General features: G+C 40.8%; 1 protein-coding gene across 9 annotated transcripts in view; it reads right to left on the bottom strand.

The window, feature by feature from the left end:
- The window catches only part of LOC130622289 (GRB2-associated-binding protein 1-like), a 57,632-nt gene that overhangs the window by 17,917 nt on the left and 26,714 nt on the right, over positions 1 to 13,001 (bottom strand). For 7 of the 9 annotated variants that reach the window (XR_008981040.1, XM_057437733.1, XM_057437734.1 and 4 more), the window contains 3 exons: positions 3,694 to 3,875; positions 3,494 to 3,576; positions 673 to 2,282 (listed from right to left, as the gene is read on the bottom strand). Coding sequence is in view for 8 of the 9 variants with exons in the window: in XM_057437733.1 (XP_057293716.1) it covers positions 673 to 2,282; positions 3,494 to 3,576; positions 3,694 to 3,875 (1,875 nt within the window). In the remaining variant the exon portion in view is untranslated. Of the gene's footprint in view, position 1; positions 389 to 672; positions 2,283 to 3,493; positions 3,577 to 3,693; positions 3,876 to 13,001 lie in introns of those variants that run through there. The other 2 variants (XM_057437736.1, XM_057437739.1) reach the window with 2 other exon arrangements.

Raw genomic sequence — 13,001 nt, 5'->3', positions numbered from 1 at the left:
CGAGATTTGGAAATAAGAAAATCTTGGTAACTTGGTGGAGGTTGAAAAATATGGAAACTCGGACCCGCGCTTGATAGAGTTATACACAATGAATAAACACAAATAGCATACTAAGATATAACAAAATGAAACATTTCCAACCACCGGTAAGCCGCCGCTACCCTTTTGACAGACACGCGTATACGGGTAGTATAATATAGATTCTACTTTGTTTTAAAAAAATATATTCACTTTGGCGCCCGTTTACAGCTGCAGGAAGGCTAAAAATTAGGTGAGATTTTTCGTTGTCTTTAAAAGTAATTTAATACAACTCAGATCTTAAAAGTATTCTAGGAAAATGCACATCGCAACAATCGATATATCATAATTGTTATTGTTAACCACGCGACTAAAAATAAAAATTAGGTTGCAATCTTAGTTAGTTTGTGATGTTTGCTATGCCTGCTTAGTATTAAAATAAGCCAGTAGTTGTAAAGGTTACAGCGTTTGGGAATTTTTACCCTCCATTTCTCCTCCCCCTTAACCAGGTCACTCTCACCCTAAATCTGAACAGGATTACCGAACTTAAATCTTTACTTTACTACAGAAAATGTTTCTTTTGTAAACCATTTTATCCTGCAAACACTGAAAGTTATACGAAAAGAAAAGAAAAACTAGCAACAAGCTACTTACTGTTATCTATAGGTAATTTCAATTGGTCTTTGTTTGGAAGAGAACTTTTTTCCTGATAACCAACATCAGTATTTCCCTCCACTGAGGTAATGCTGGAGCATAAGTTAGTTTTATCATGTTCCGGATCCATCTCTTGATAACAAATATCATTATCTGCGATATGATAATCCAAACTTAAATGTGCGGGTAGCGATTTGTCCGGAAATTGCGAGTGATTTCGTTTCTTTGATCGTTCAGGATTAGTTGTAGTAGTGCGATTTGATGTAGTGCGAGGAGGTACATTTGGAACCTGTTCTGGTTTCAATTTTCTTGATGGCTGTGCTGGTCTGTCTAGAAACCTATCAGAACTATTTCTACTTTTTGTTGAGGTCTCTCTTGAATCTAATAAAGAATACCCATTGGCAAAAATTGGATAATTGGTAATTTTGGTTTCTGTACCTTTGTTGGAGCACGAAATCTGCAAAAAGTCATAGGCAATATTTTGATCACCTCTTTTTGGTACAGGTGGCAGACTTTCACCCCTTTGATCATAGAAAGTAACATTTGACGGAACACTATACACATCAGCTTTTGTGAGAGATACATTTGAGTTTAAGGTTCGAAATGCATCGTCTCCATTGTTATTTTTGTCTTGCACTGAAGAATAATTCTGGCGAATACTTTTTTTATTTTTTGCTGGTGGAGTGTCATAGACACAATCGCTGTCTTCCGCTGGAGGAATGTCATATACATCTCCAAAGTCATTGTTTTTCGCTTGTAGGATGTTATATACATCACTAATATCATTGTCTTTTGTCGGGGGAATGTAATGTACATGACCAAAACCATTGTCTTTTGCTGGGGGAATGTCATATACATCTCCAAAGTTATTGTCTTTCCCTTGGGGGATATCATATACGTCCCCAAAATCATTGTTTTTCGCTATGGGTGTGTAATATACATCCCCAAAATCATTGTCTTTTGCTGGGGGAAAGTCATACACATCATCAAAATCATTGTCTTTGGCTGGGGGTATGTCATATATAACCCCAAAATCATTGTATTTTGCTGGGGGAAAGTCATACACATCACCAAAATCATTGTCTTTGGCTGGGGGTATGTCATATATATCCTTAAAGTCATTGTCTTTTACCGAGGGAGTGTCGTTCATTTCCTCAAAACCATATATTTCCTCCGAAGCAACTATATATCGGTCATAATTATCTTGAGATCGTCTCAATCTTGGGGATAGATGTGTATTACTTGTCAAACACGGACGACTGTTTCTATCTGTATTTACATAACCATGTTCTACTTGAGAAATAATAGCCTGAGGTATTTCTTTACGATTAAAGTTGATGTAACCATGGTGTGAAGGGCCTATTGGTTTGTGAATATCATTTTTTGAATTGTAACCAGACGACTGGTTATCACGCAAGCTCATATCTTGAAACTGTCCTTTTATTGGTGGTGGACACATATAATCCTCTTCTTCAATTGGTTCTGATATACCCGAGTCTGTTTTATCACCGCTGCAAAATTCTTTGTTAAACTGCAAGTCAGGGCTGCTGTTCGGACTGCTAGCTGTTGCGACACGTTCACGTTTCAGTTTATCCAACTTCTGTTGCAGCCTGTGAGAAAAACGTTAATTGTAAATAATGCTCCATGACAAGCCTGACATTGTTACTTTGTGGTGGTCCCATTTAATAAGTTTTCGGGCAAACTGTCGGCACTTTTGTCCAACGAAGGGTGTTAAACATATTTTAATTTTTACTGACAATAAAGAAACTTTGACTTCGATGGATAATAATAGTTTTTTTTAGGATGTTTGCTTCTCCAAACAAACAATAAAATCTTATTTCAATTAAGGATTGAAAAGAAAAACAATCCATCGACGCAATCCAGGGCCTTTTGTTGTGATCTATAAGAGGTTGACATTACGAATGCTACGAATTATTACGAGCGTTATGACAATATAGAAATACCTAATTTTATAAATATGCAAATATTTAAACACTTAAACACATAAACATCTAAACACCAAAACACCTAAACACCTAGACAACTAAACATCCAAATATCTAAACATCTAAACATCTAAACAACTAAACATCTAAACATCTAAACATCTAAACACCTAAACAACTAAATATCTAAACATCTAAACATCTAAACATCTAAACATCTTAACATCTAAACACCTAAACATCCAAACAACTAAACAACTAAACAACTAAACATCTAAACATCTAAACATCTAAACAACTAAACAACTAAACAACTAAACAACTAAACAACTAAACAACTAAACACCTAAACATCTAAACACCAAAACACCAAAACATCTAAACATCTATGCATCTAAACATCCTAATATCTAAACATCTAAACACCTAAACATCTGAACATCTAAACATCTAAACATCTAAATACCTAAGTACCTAAACATCTAAACATCCTAACATCTAAACATCTGAACACCTAAACATCTAAACATCTAAACATCTAAACATCTAAACAACTAAATATCTAAACATCTAAACATCTAAACATCTAAACACCTAAACAACTAAACAACTAAACAACTACACATCTAAATATCTAAACGTCTAAACACCTAAACAGTTAAATATCTAAACATCTAAGCACCTAAGCATTTAAACATCTGAACATCTACAATTCTAAACACCTAAACATCTAAATATATAGATGTCAACGAAAGATAGGAGACTTTAAGAATTTTGATGACGTCGGCAGTGTATGTACAAATATGGATTTTAAGAAATTTGTTTACGCAGGAGATGGCGTCAGTGCCGAAACTCGCGAAAAACAAAAGACTTACCTGTCGTCTCCGCGTACATTTTCTTCCGTTGAAGTATTCGACAACTGTAAGAAATCTTCGATTGAATCTCGTCGAGCATTCGACTAAATAGAACATTATAACAATTGATCAAGAGTGGGGTATGCACAAAATCAAAAGAGAAAAAAAGGAAAAGTAGGCTAGGATAAAAAATATTTTCAACAGTTGTTAAGATGCAATACCCTGTTTACTTCACTTTGTTCTAACGTGCTTCGAAGTACATTTAACCAGCTCTTATGATCAGTAGAATTGTCTGCGCATAGATAAAATTTTCTTTCTGTTGTTTGCAAATCAATGACGTACTGATAACCGTTTACCGGTTTCGGATTTTCAGATACTGTTGCACCATCCAACGGAATTTTGTCTAAAATGATAATGTTTAATAATAATTAGCTGCGGCGACTCACCTTGATTGTATAAGAGAAGCAATCACCGTTCCCGTAAATCCGCTTAGGCGCAATGCATTACGGTAGTTGTAGTCAAAGTTGGTAACAAGCATAAAGCGTGCTACAAAAAATTCATAAATTAATAATTTTATTCAATGTTCAACACCTATGAACAGCTGTTTTAAATATTTGTATCTCCTGATTTCACAAAACCTCTCTCCAACCTACCTTGTGCTACAGAAGAGAGCTTACGAACAACTTCTCTAGAAAATAATAACAAACATTTAAAGCCAGCACAGTAGCTACTGGAGGAGGCTTTATTTGTTGTGTTCCCCAGTGTCCCCCCCTACTTTTTATGTCATAACAAAAGAACAAGAACTGGGGAAAAAATGGCTTTCAAAAATAAGCAGAAAAAGTCAACAACTGAAAAAGAGTTTGTTCTGCTCACTTTAAAGATGAGAAAAAAACCTATGTTGTTAACCATAAATAGTCTTGACCTGTTTAATCGAAGGATACCATTGCCAGAAAACATAACAGAAAGGAAATAGATACAGGAGAAGTTGCAGTTAGAACTAACCAAACTAAAAAGTAAGCTAGCAAACATGACACATAAATTTAAGCAAAAAGGCATAGAAATGAGAACTGCAGTCATCTCTAACATCAAATATAAATGAACTCAAATTTACAGTGCTCACTTCATAACAGTGCTCACTTCAAATTTTATACAAACAAATTACACGTCATTGTGGTATCTCTTATAATAATACGTCCGTCCGTCCGTCCGTCCGTCCGTCCGTCCGTCCGTCCGTCCGTCCGTCCGTCCGTCCGTCCGTCCGTCCGTCCGTCCGTCCGTCCGTCCGTCCGTCCGTCCGTCCGTCCGTCCGTCCGTCCGTCCGTCCGTCCGTCCGTCCGTCCGTCCGTCCGTCCGTCCGTCCGTCCGTCATTTTCCATTGATGTAGCCGAAATATGCATGTCACAAACGTTAAATTATCTGACGTTTTGGCGCCAGGTCAATATTACTACTTTAACGTCACTATCTTACTTAAAATTAATGAAGCCATTACAGTGAAATTACAAAAAAAAAATCACAGTGCACCTATGACTTTGAGACTAAATAACTTGGAAACGAGGTGTTGACGTCAATGATTTTTCACCGCGTGGGTAACTGTAACTAGAGAACACTTAGGACCAATTTGGGGAAATTTTCCCAAACCTGGGTTCCCAAATCCGGGTTGATGACGTCATCAAAAAGCCTGCAAACCCAATATCTCTGCAACCGTTTGTCAAAAGCACATGGTCCTATACATTTTCTTGATCAGCGTTTCAAGAGCTATGCGATGAAGGCAACAGGTATACAAATTTCTAAAAAAATTTTTTGGGGTTTTGACGGGCTATTGCTGACGTCAGCAAGATTTTTAAACCTTTATATATTCTTAACCGTTTGTCAAAAGCACATGATTATATACATTTTCTTGATCAGCAATTTAAACACTACACAATGGAAGCCACGTGAAAACAAATTTTTTTGTGGATGGGTTGCTGACGTCATCAAAATTCAAATGACGTTTCTTTTTTTTTATCCTAACTTAATGGATTTCTCCACGGGCTTTATCTACTAGTCTCTTATATTAATACGGAGAGCGTGTCTGTGCGTCTGTGTGTCTGCAACAGACAAAGTGGATGTTTTTCCTTTGATGTTGCCGAAAAAGTTAAGTCACAAATGTGGCGGTGACGTCGTCAATTTTTACCGCGTGGGTAACTAGGGATCACCTGGGACCAATTTGGTGTTTGTTTTTCTGAATTTCTAATATGTGGCTAGCGCAAATGAAGTAGCTCTATGTTTAGTACTATGGTTCGTGAGTATGTGCTTGTACTGTGTGTCGCGATGTAGTATAAAAACATGTATTTTTGCATCTAAAATTAGTTTATGTTTAGCATATATACGAAAGACATAATATAGTAATCTCTGTGTAAAATTTCATAATAAGTAGCGACGTAAAATATGGCAAAAGCCCTTAGTAATATTTTATATGTGGAACAATTAATTAAAGAAACTTCAGTGGATTTGGATAAGAAATGATTAGTATGGAAAGATGATCTGGAATTAATTTCTACTGTCAGTTGTATTACTCAAGAAACACAGAAAAAAGCTTTAATTACACTGTTGTGGTGAAGATTTACGAGAGAGATTTATCGCACGTTAAATGCAGATACGAACAAATTTGCAGACGTCATTCACAAACTCGACACATATTTTAAACCCAACCAGAAACCGCAGTCGGTTTGAAATGAAACTTATCAAAAAACACTTCATCGTACGCGTGCCGGCCAAGAATAGAAGAATGTGTCGCTATGAAATTGATCTGGATATTAATGGAAATTTCTTTAGCTCCATCCAGTTGCATCGGTTGCGTGTGCATGTAAATTTAAGTTATCCGACAAATAAATTCTTAGCTACGATTTTTAACTACATAGGTAGCTATATAAGAGATAGGAAAATGTTCGTTCTAGCGCAGTCAACGACGACGACAAGGGAAATTCCCCAAATTCCTGAAATCCGAAATCCCAATTCCGACAAATCCGAAAACAAATTCGATTCCGATAAATTCTCGAGCATGCGCAATAGCTACTAACGGGAGTATTGCTGACATCAACAAAAATAGAGATTGCGCAATTGAGTAGGGGAGAGTCCATAGAGTTGTGACTGCTAATTGATGCCAGGATGTAATAAAAAAAATATGTTCCTGTTCAAAAAGATTTATGACACCGTATCAGCTCTACTATCAGCAACCCGCAACCATCTCAAGACGCAAGAAATGTGGGTCAGGGAGGTTGAAGAGGATCCTAGGGCATTCAGATTTGTTCCGGATCATTTCAAGACCCAGGAAATGTGTGCCTGGGTGATTAGGGAGGAACCCCGAATGATGAAATTTGTTCAGAACCGTTTCATGACCCAGTAAATGTGTACTCGGCAATTCCAGCTGATCATCTCGAATTCATGTACGCTCCGGAACAATTCAAAACCCAGGAAATGTGTACCAGGACGGTTCGGGAGATACCCTGGCTGATCATGAATGTTCCGGATCATTTCAAGACGCAAGAAATGTGCGTCACGGCCGTTGAGGGTGATCACTGGATGCTCAGGGATGTTCCGGACCATTTTAAGACCCATGAAATGTGCACCTCGGCGGAATTGACATCTCTGATGCTCCAGTATGTTCCAGAACGTTTCAAGGAAATGTGCACCAAGGCGGTTGACTTGGAATCCCTGAGCATGCAGTTTGTTCCTGAACGTTTCATGACACAGGCAATGTGTACTATGGCAGTTGAAGAACATCACGGACTATTCGAGGATGTTCCGGATTGGTTTGTTACTCGGAAAATGTGTACCAAGGCGGTTCAATATGATCCCTAGCTGTTCGAGTCATATCGTTAGCGGAAAGCGGAGAAGTATAGGATTAACAAGGAATTGCTACCAGTGGCCTGGCATCCTGACAGAGCTATAGACTGGTGTTTTTCAGAGGATGCAATGGCAGATCTCGAGCTCTTGTGGAGTAAATAAACGATGAAAGAACAATGCGATGAGTGTGAACGCGTGCTCGATAGGTACGACAGATGCTCCTGTGGACAGAGGTTTTTCATAAAAGGTAAGATGCTATGCTGGTACTGTTATCAAGAGTACATTACGTATAATGGTGGAAGCTGTCCCTGTACTAAGCCCTAGTTGAACTCCAGTTTCCACAAAATAAAAGGATGTTCAAATTCGGTAACGAGAATGTTAACCCAAGAGACTTTTATGCCAAAGCGACTCCACTAAATATCGAAGATGTAAACATTGAAAATATTGCGCTAAGCGATCCTATTCCAGCATACAAGGGGAAAGATGAACGTATCGTCATTGGCTATGACAGCAAGCTATCACCTTTATTGATCAAAACACCTAAAAAGCTCTATTCCAATAGTGCCTCGCGTTACGAAGAGGGCTTCTCTTACTATGTCATTCGAAATCTATAACCACCCAGAGTGGTTAGAGAAGTATGAGAGTATCCTGACCAAGGTAGAGTTCTTGGAGGGTCATTGCTTCACCACTCCCCTTGTGAAAAAAGGGTAATACATCACAGCCAATGTGAAGGAGTGGGAGAGTAAAGTTAGAACCGACTTCTATTCCAAAAAAGTACCACTAAAACACAGCTGCGAGTGCAAGGCCATCATCAAGCTATCTGGAATCTATAGGCAAGCCCCAAATGACTACATGCACACCTACTTGGAGGAGTGCAAGTATAAAGTTGTCGAGTTTTTTGGCTCCCGCTACCTTAGCGACTTTGACTTTGATGATGAAGAAGGCTTCACTGTTTTGTAAGTGGATTATCAAGGTTCTATGTTGAGTTTCAACATAGAAACAAACATGAACGTTCCCGAACTGAAAAAGGAAGCGAAAACATTAAAGATAAGTAACTATTCCACTATGAATAGAGGTCCTCTTCTCAAAGCGATCCGCAAGGTCAAGTACAAGGACACTTCTACACAAACAGACGGTCCTTATTGCGAACCTTGCGTCACGAGCGTTTGGCAGAAAAATCTCGAAGAATACTCGAGACAGCTCTCCGAAAAGCAGCGATGTGTCGTACATGATGGTGACAACATCATTGATCGAGATACTGAAGAAGTACTCTAAATCGTCTAGTATGTTGAACAACACACTAGATTATGAATAAGCCGGTGGCTCCTCTAAGTACCGCTGACATACTGCGCAGATTGAAGTTTTTTCAGAATCTCGTCCTTCGCCTCCTCACGTCCTTTCGCGACAAGCTGCATACGTTCCCGTTCATTGATCGAATCCATGATTTTGCGTGTTCGTTGTCGGGATTGCTCCTTCAGCGCCATGTATTTTTGCTTTTCCTGCATGATTAAGCTGAGCTTGTGGTCGCTAATCACACCATTCTCCACAGCTCTGGAGATCAAGTCAACGATAGAGTTCAACTTGGTCTCCGCTAGTAGTCTGATGACACCTAACCTCCTTCCGGCGTTCCGCAGACCCGCCTGTGCCACCCCTAAGGCAATCGTAATTCCACCCATAGCCACGGCCAGTGGTACCCCGATTCTTGAGAGTATACTACCAATGCCAACGCCTGAAGTTATCACACTTACCGCTAGTAACCCGTGATCCATGTATCTAACCCACGTATCATGCATTTTGAACTTTTTGGCGAGCTTGTCACGCTCTTTAATCCCGGCTCGCAAGTATTGTTTCACTTCTTTGATTTTCTTCAGTCTGTAGGTCAGTCTATTATCCTGCCTCTCCTCCGCAGGTGCATTCGTTAAGCTCGGATAAAACTTAGCAGTGTCTGTCATTTATTCTATCAGTAAGTGCATAGTAATTCCCATGAACGAAACATTCTTATCATGGTGATGCTCATCCGTGAGCATAAACTCCAGCCTGTCTGTCGAGCCCTTCAGGGAGAGGTATATAGGAGTGTCAAAACTCCACGTAAGCATGTCTCCCCATGTGTTTAGCTCTTTGGTGGGGAGCATAGCCAGTATTTTGGATTTTTTACCATCCAGCAGACAGTCATCTTCATCTAACTGTGGACAAACAAGTCTCAGCCGCTGCTATACGTCAGTCCTATAGAATGAATCGTAGTCACCCTTCTTATAGTATTTTTTGCTGGGATCGTAGGGTAGACCCAAGAGCTCTTGCAGTTGTCGATGAATCACCACCGTGTATCCGTCATTGACACGGAGCCTGCAGAGTCCATTCCTGAGTACGAAGAGCTCGATCTTGTCCTCCGCCCGCTACTAACCGTTCATGATCTAAATTCGAGTAACCGTCTGATCGGGTCCTGCCTTGCGGATGGGAAACTCGTTGTTACTGAAGAGGTTCAGCCACGTAGGGCAGATACTGATCGATTTCAGGGCTATCCTCGTGTCTTGACCTAGGTAGTCATCAAAAACTATAGGCCTTGCTATGTCAGTTACGTATAATTGTCGCATGTTTCTTAAAGAAACATGACCATATATTCGTATAACCCAAAAGCGAGGTATGCCCCTAATCACGGGCGCTATCTCAAACAGCTTAAGGGTGATGATCTCACGGTGCGGAACATCGTGATAGACGTGAAGGGGTCCTCGTTTAATGTAAAATTCCGTGATATCTTCGTGGAGTATGTATTTCATTCTAACCCTCCAGTGCAGGAGTGGAGGGCCCACCCTTTTAATTTGTGGTCAACACAGTTGAACTTTGCTGTCTACTGTGCGACATTCGCATGTGGTATTTCCATGCAGCATCTAAACTCTCCCTTACCTCTTGTACGTGGTGTGTATAGGTTCCATGTGTATTTTCAGATCCGGAAGGTCCTTGCAGAGCTTGAGATCCTCTTGCCAGGCTCCCAAGGGTTTAGAGTCTTGAACAACCCTTTCAGCAACCAAAAGCTCCATGCTTTGGCTCGTGAATTTGGGGTATCTAGTAGTGAACAAGAGTGGAAACACGAGACCATTTTTAGCTCCTGGCAAACGAAAGGACTATCCAGGTGCAGGCCCTAGCTATTTTGACGGTAGATACTGGAGTCGTTGGGTAATTGGAACATCTCAGGGTCTCACTCGTATCGGTGTTCAACGCCTGTCACAAAGCGTGAGGTTTTACGCGTATTTGATACTCCAAGGTCAAGCTAATGCGCGATCTGGTATAATCGGGAGTGAAGGAAGTGCAATCGATGCCTAACGTCTATACTTAACGAGATTCGAGGATCTTGTCAAAAGGCCTACCAACACAGGTACGGAGATCGATGAGTTTGAGAATGTACTCAGGTATGCACGTAGCAAGGTCGATTATAGTGTTGCTCATGGAGTGTATATGATCCCGAGTGATATGGGGTTGAGGATAGGTAAGATTGCTAATTTTACGAACAAGTTCATAATCAGCAAGGACTATTTCTCGATTGGTGTTAACCCACAGATTAACGCTGCCAGACCACAGAGTTCCAAACATCAAGCACCAAGGAAAGAAATTAAAGGGGAGGGTGCCACCCTACCCCGATCAGAGTCGTACACTGCGCCAGGAGTTGATGCAACTCGGCGCGACGAAACCAAGGCTACTGTTATCACTGTGGGAATACGGTTCACACTTGCATACATGTGGTTCATGTAAGGGTCTAGTTTGCTGATAACATACTAGACTCTCATCGATTCTTGCCACGACGTGTGTTCCCCCTGTTACCCATATAAGCAACAACTATACCCACAGCACCTGCGATGGCCAGGTAGAAGTGTTTTGCTATATACTCTACAACTCTCGCTGCAACTCTGAAGAAGAACGACACCACGCTGCCAATGATCCCTGGTAGTGCTGCACCTGCTTTGCCTGCAAGGTACTTCAAGAACTTTCCGAGTCTTTCAAGCTGTTTCCGTACAAAACTATTATCATCGGCACTTCCTCCTGCTGCAGCTCCTCCGGCAGCAGTTGAAATCAGTAGACCAACAGCACTCACGATACTTCCAATAGTCAGACCCTGCTCCTTGAAGAGGATCTTGAGTTTTTTGGTCAGAGACGTGTCATCACCAGCGGTCTTCATGAGTGTGTTTTTAATTGCCTTGAGCTGGGTATTGATTCCAGAGAGACCATGTTCTTATATTGCTGGATATCGAGCACCCTTTAGCTTTTCAAGATCTTCCTTGGCCTCATCTCTGTCCTCATCCCAGATAATTTGCTGCTTCTCTGATACGTCGGACCCGGCCTTCTTCAACTCAAGCCTTGATCATCGTAGTAGATCATCTTACTTTTCACGTTATTCAAGTCGTCCTGGAGCGTTTGAACATGGAAATGAAGCTCTCCTTTCTCACAATCCGTGAGGACTTCATCGCCAAACGAAGTTTCGAGCAGGCTTTTCGTTTCATCAATGACATTATCAACCCCTTCCAAAAATTGCATAGAGATTTTATGGGCATTCGTTGGAAGAGGTTTAATATTGCACATGAGTTTTTGAGTCCATGCTTGACCGCCTTTTGTTTGGTGTTGTAGTATAGTCGGTGAAACCTATAGCTCCCATACCCCTTTACCTAAGTCTCTTGCTATTGCTGTAGCAGTTTTAAATTCACCTTACCCCCTTTCGTTTTTTTGTAAGCGTAATGTCCTTGTCTATGCCTTTGTAGACGAGCTGATTACCTTGTAGTGCAAACCTGTTGTAATGCGTCGCGTGAGGTTGCTGCCCCAGCACATCACTTAGGTGTTTGTAAAGCGAGTCGACTTTTGTTTTAACCACCTTCCACCTCTCATCCTCTAGGCTATCGCCTGTACCTGCGCTACTAGCCCCAGGGGGCTCTTCCGTCGTGGAGCTGGGGAGATTGTCAGGCCTACTAGACTCATCGGGCTTGTCTTAAATATCTTCCTCACGTATAAAACCTTCGTTATCATATCCCGGATTTTCATCCATTTATTTCAGCCTAAAACTATAATAAATATGAGTAACATATTCGGAACAAGGTTAGATCCTAAGAAGGAAATCAAGCCTATGCGGGCAATGAAGAGGAAGAAACAGTGTGTCAAAGTCTCACACAACCCTAACACGATCAACCAAAACGAAGATTTGTACGTGGACGTTCCCAATTTGGGGGATAATGATGTGATGTTCCCCAGCCCCCTTAAACTCCTCTTTGACCTGGAGCTTACTGGTGCTAATACCAAACGCACTATTGTCAGCAACATCGGCAAGGCCCTGGTTCAAAACCCTCGCATAAGCCTGAACGGCCACGAAGTACAAAACATCAGCGATTTCAATATACTCGCAGTGTATCGCGATTTGTGGCTACCAAAATTTGAGCGTGGGAACAATTTGATTCTAGAGGGTATCAACCCCAATGATGGGAAGATCAGGGCTCTGCAAGTAAAAGCTAGTGAAAACGCAGACAATGATGAACAAAGGGCGATCGTGGCAGCCTATGGAAACACCTTTTGCATCCCTATTGGCAAATTTTTCGAGTTTACGAGGGATCTACCATTCTATCAAGCAGGCTTACACGACAGGCTACAGTTCGTAATTCATTTTACACCCTATGACCAAGTGATCAAAGATGAGGGTACGGCTGCCTCAGGGTCTACCGCAGCTAAACCA

This window comes from Hydractinia symbiolongicarpus, chromosome 12, assembly GCF_029227915.1.
Source record: "Hydractinia symbiolongicarpus strain clone_291-10 chromosome 12, HSymV2.1, whole genome shotgun sequence".
NCBI lineage: Eukaryota > Metazoa > Cnidaria > Hydrozoa > Anthoathecata > Hydractiniidae > Hydractinia > Hydractinia symbiolongicarpus.
This window is presented reverse-complemented; position numbering and strand designations above follow the sequence as displayed.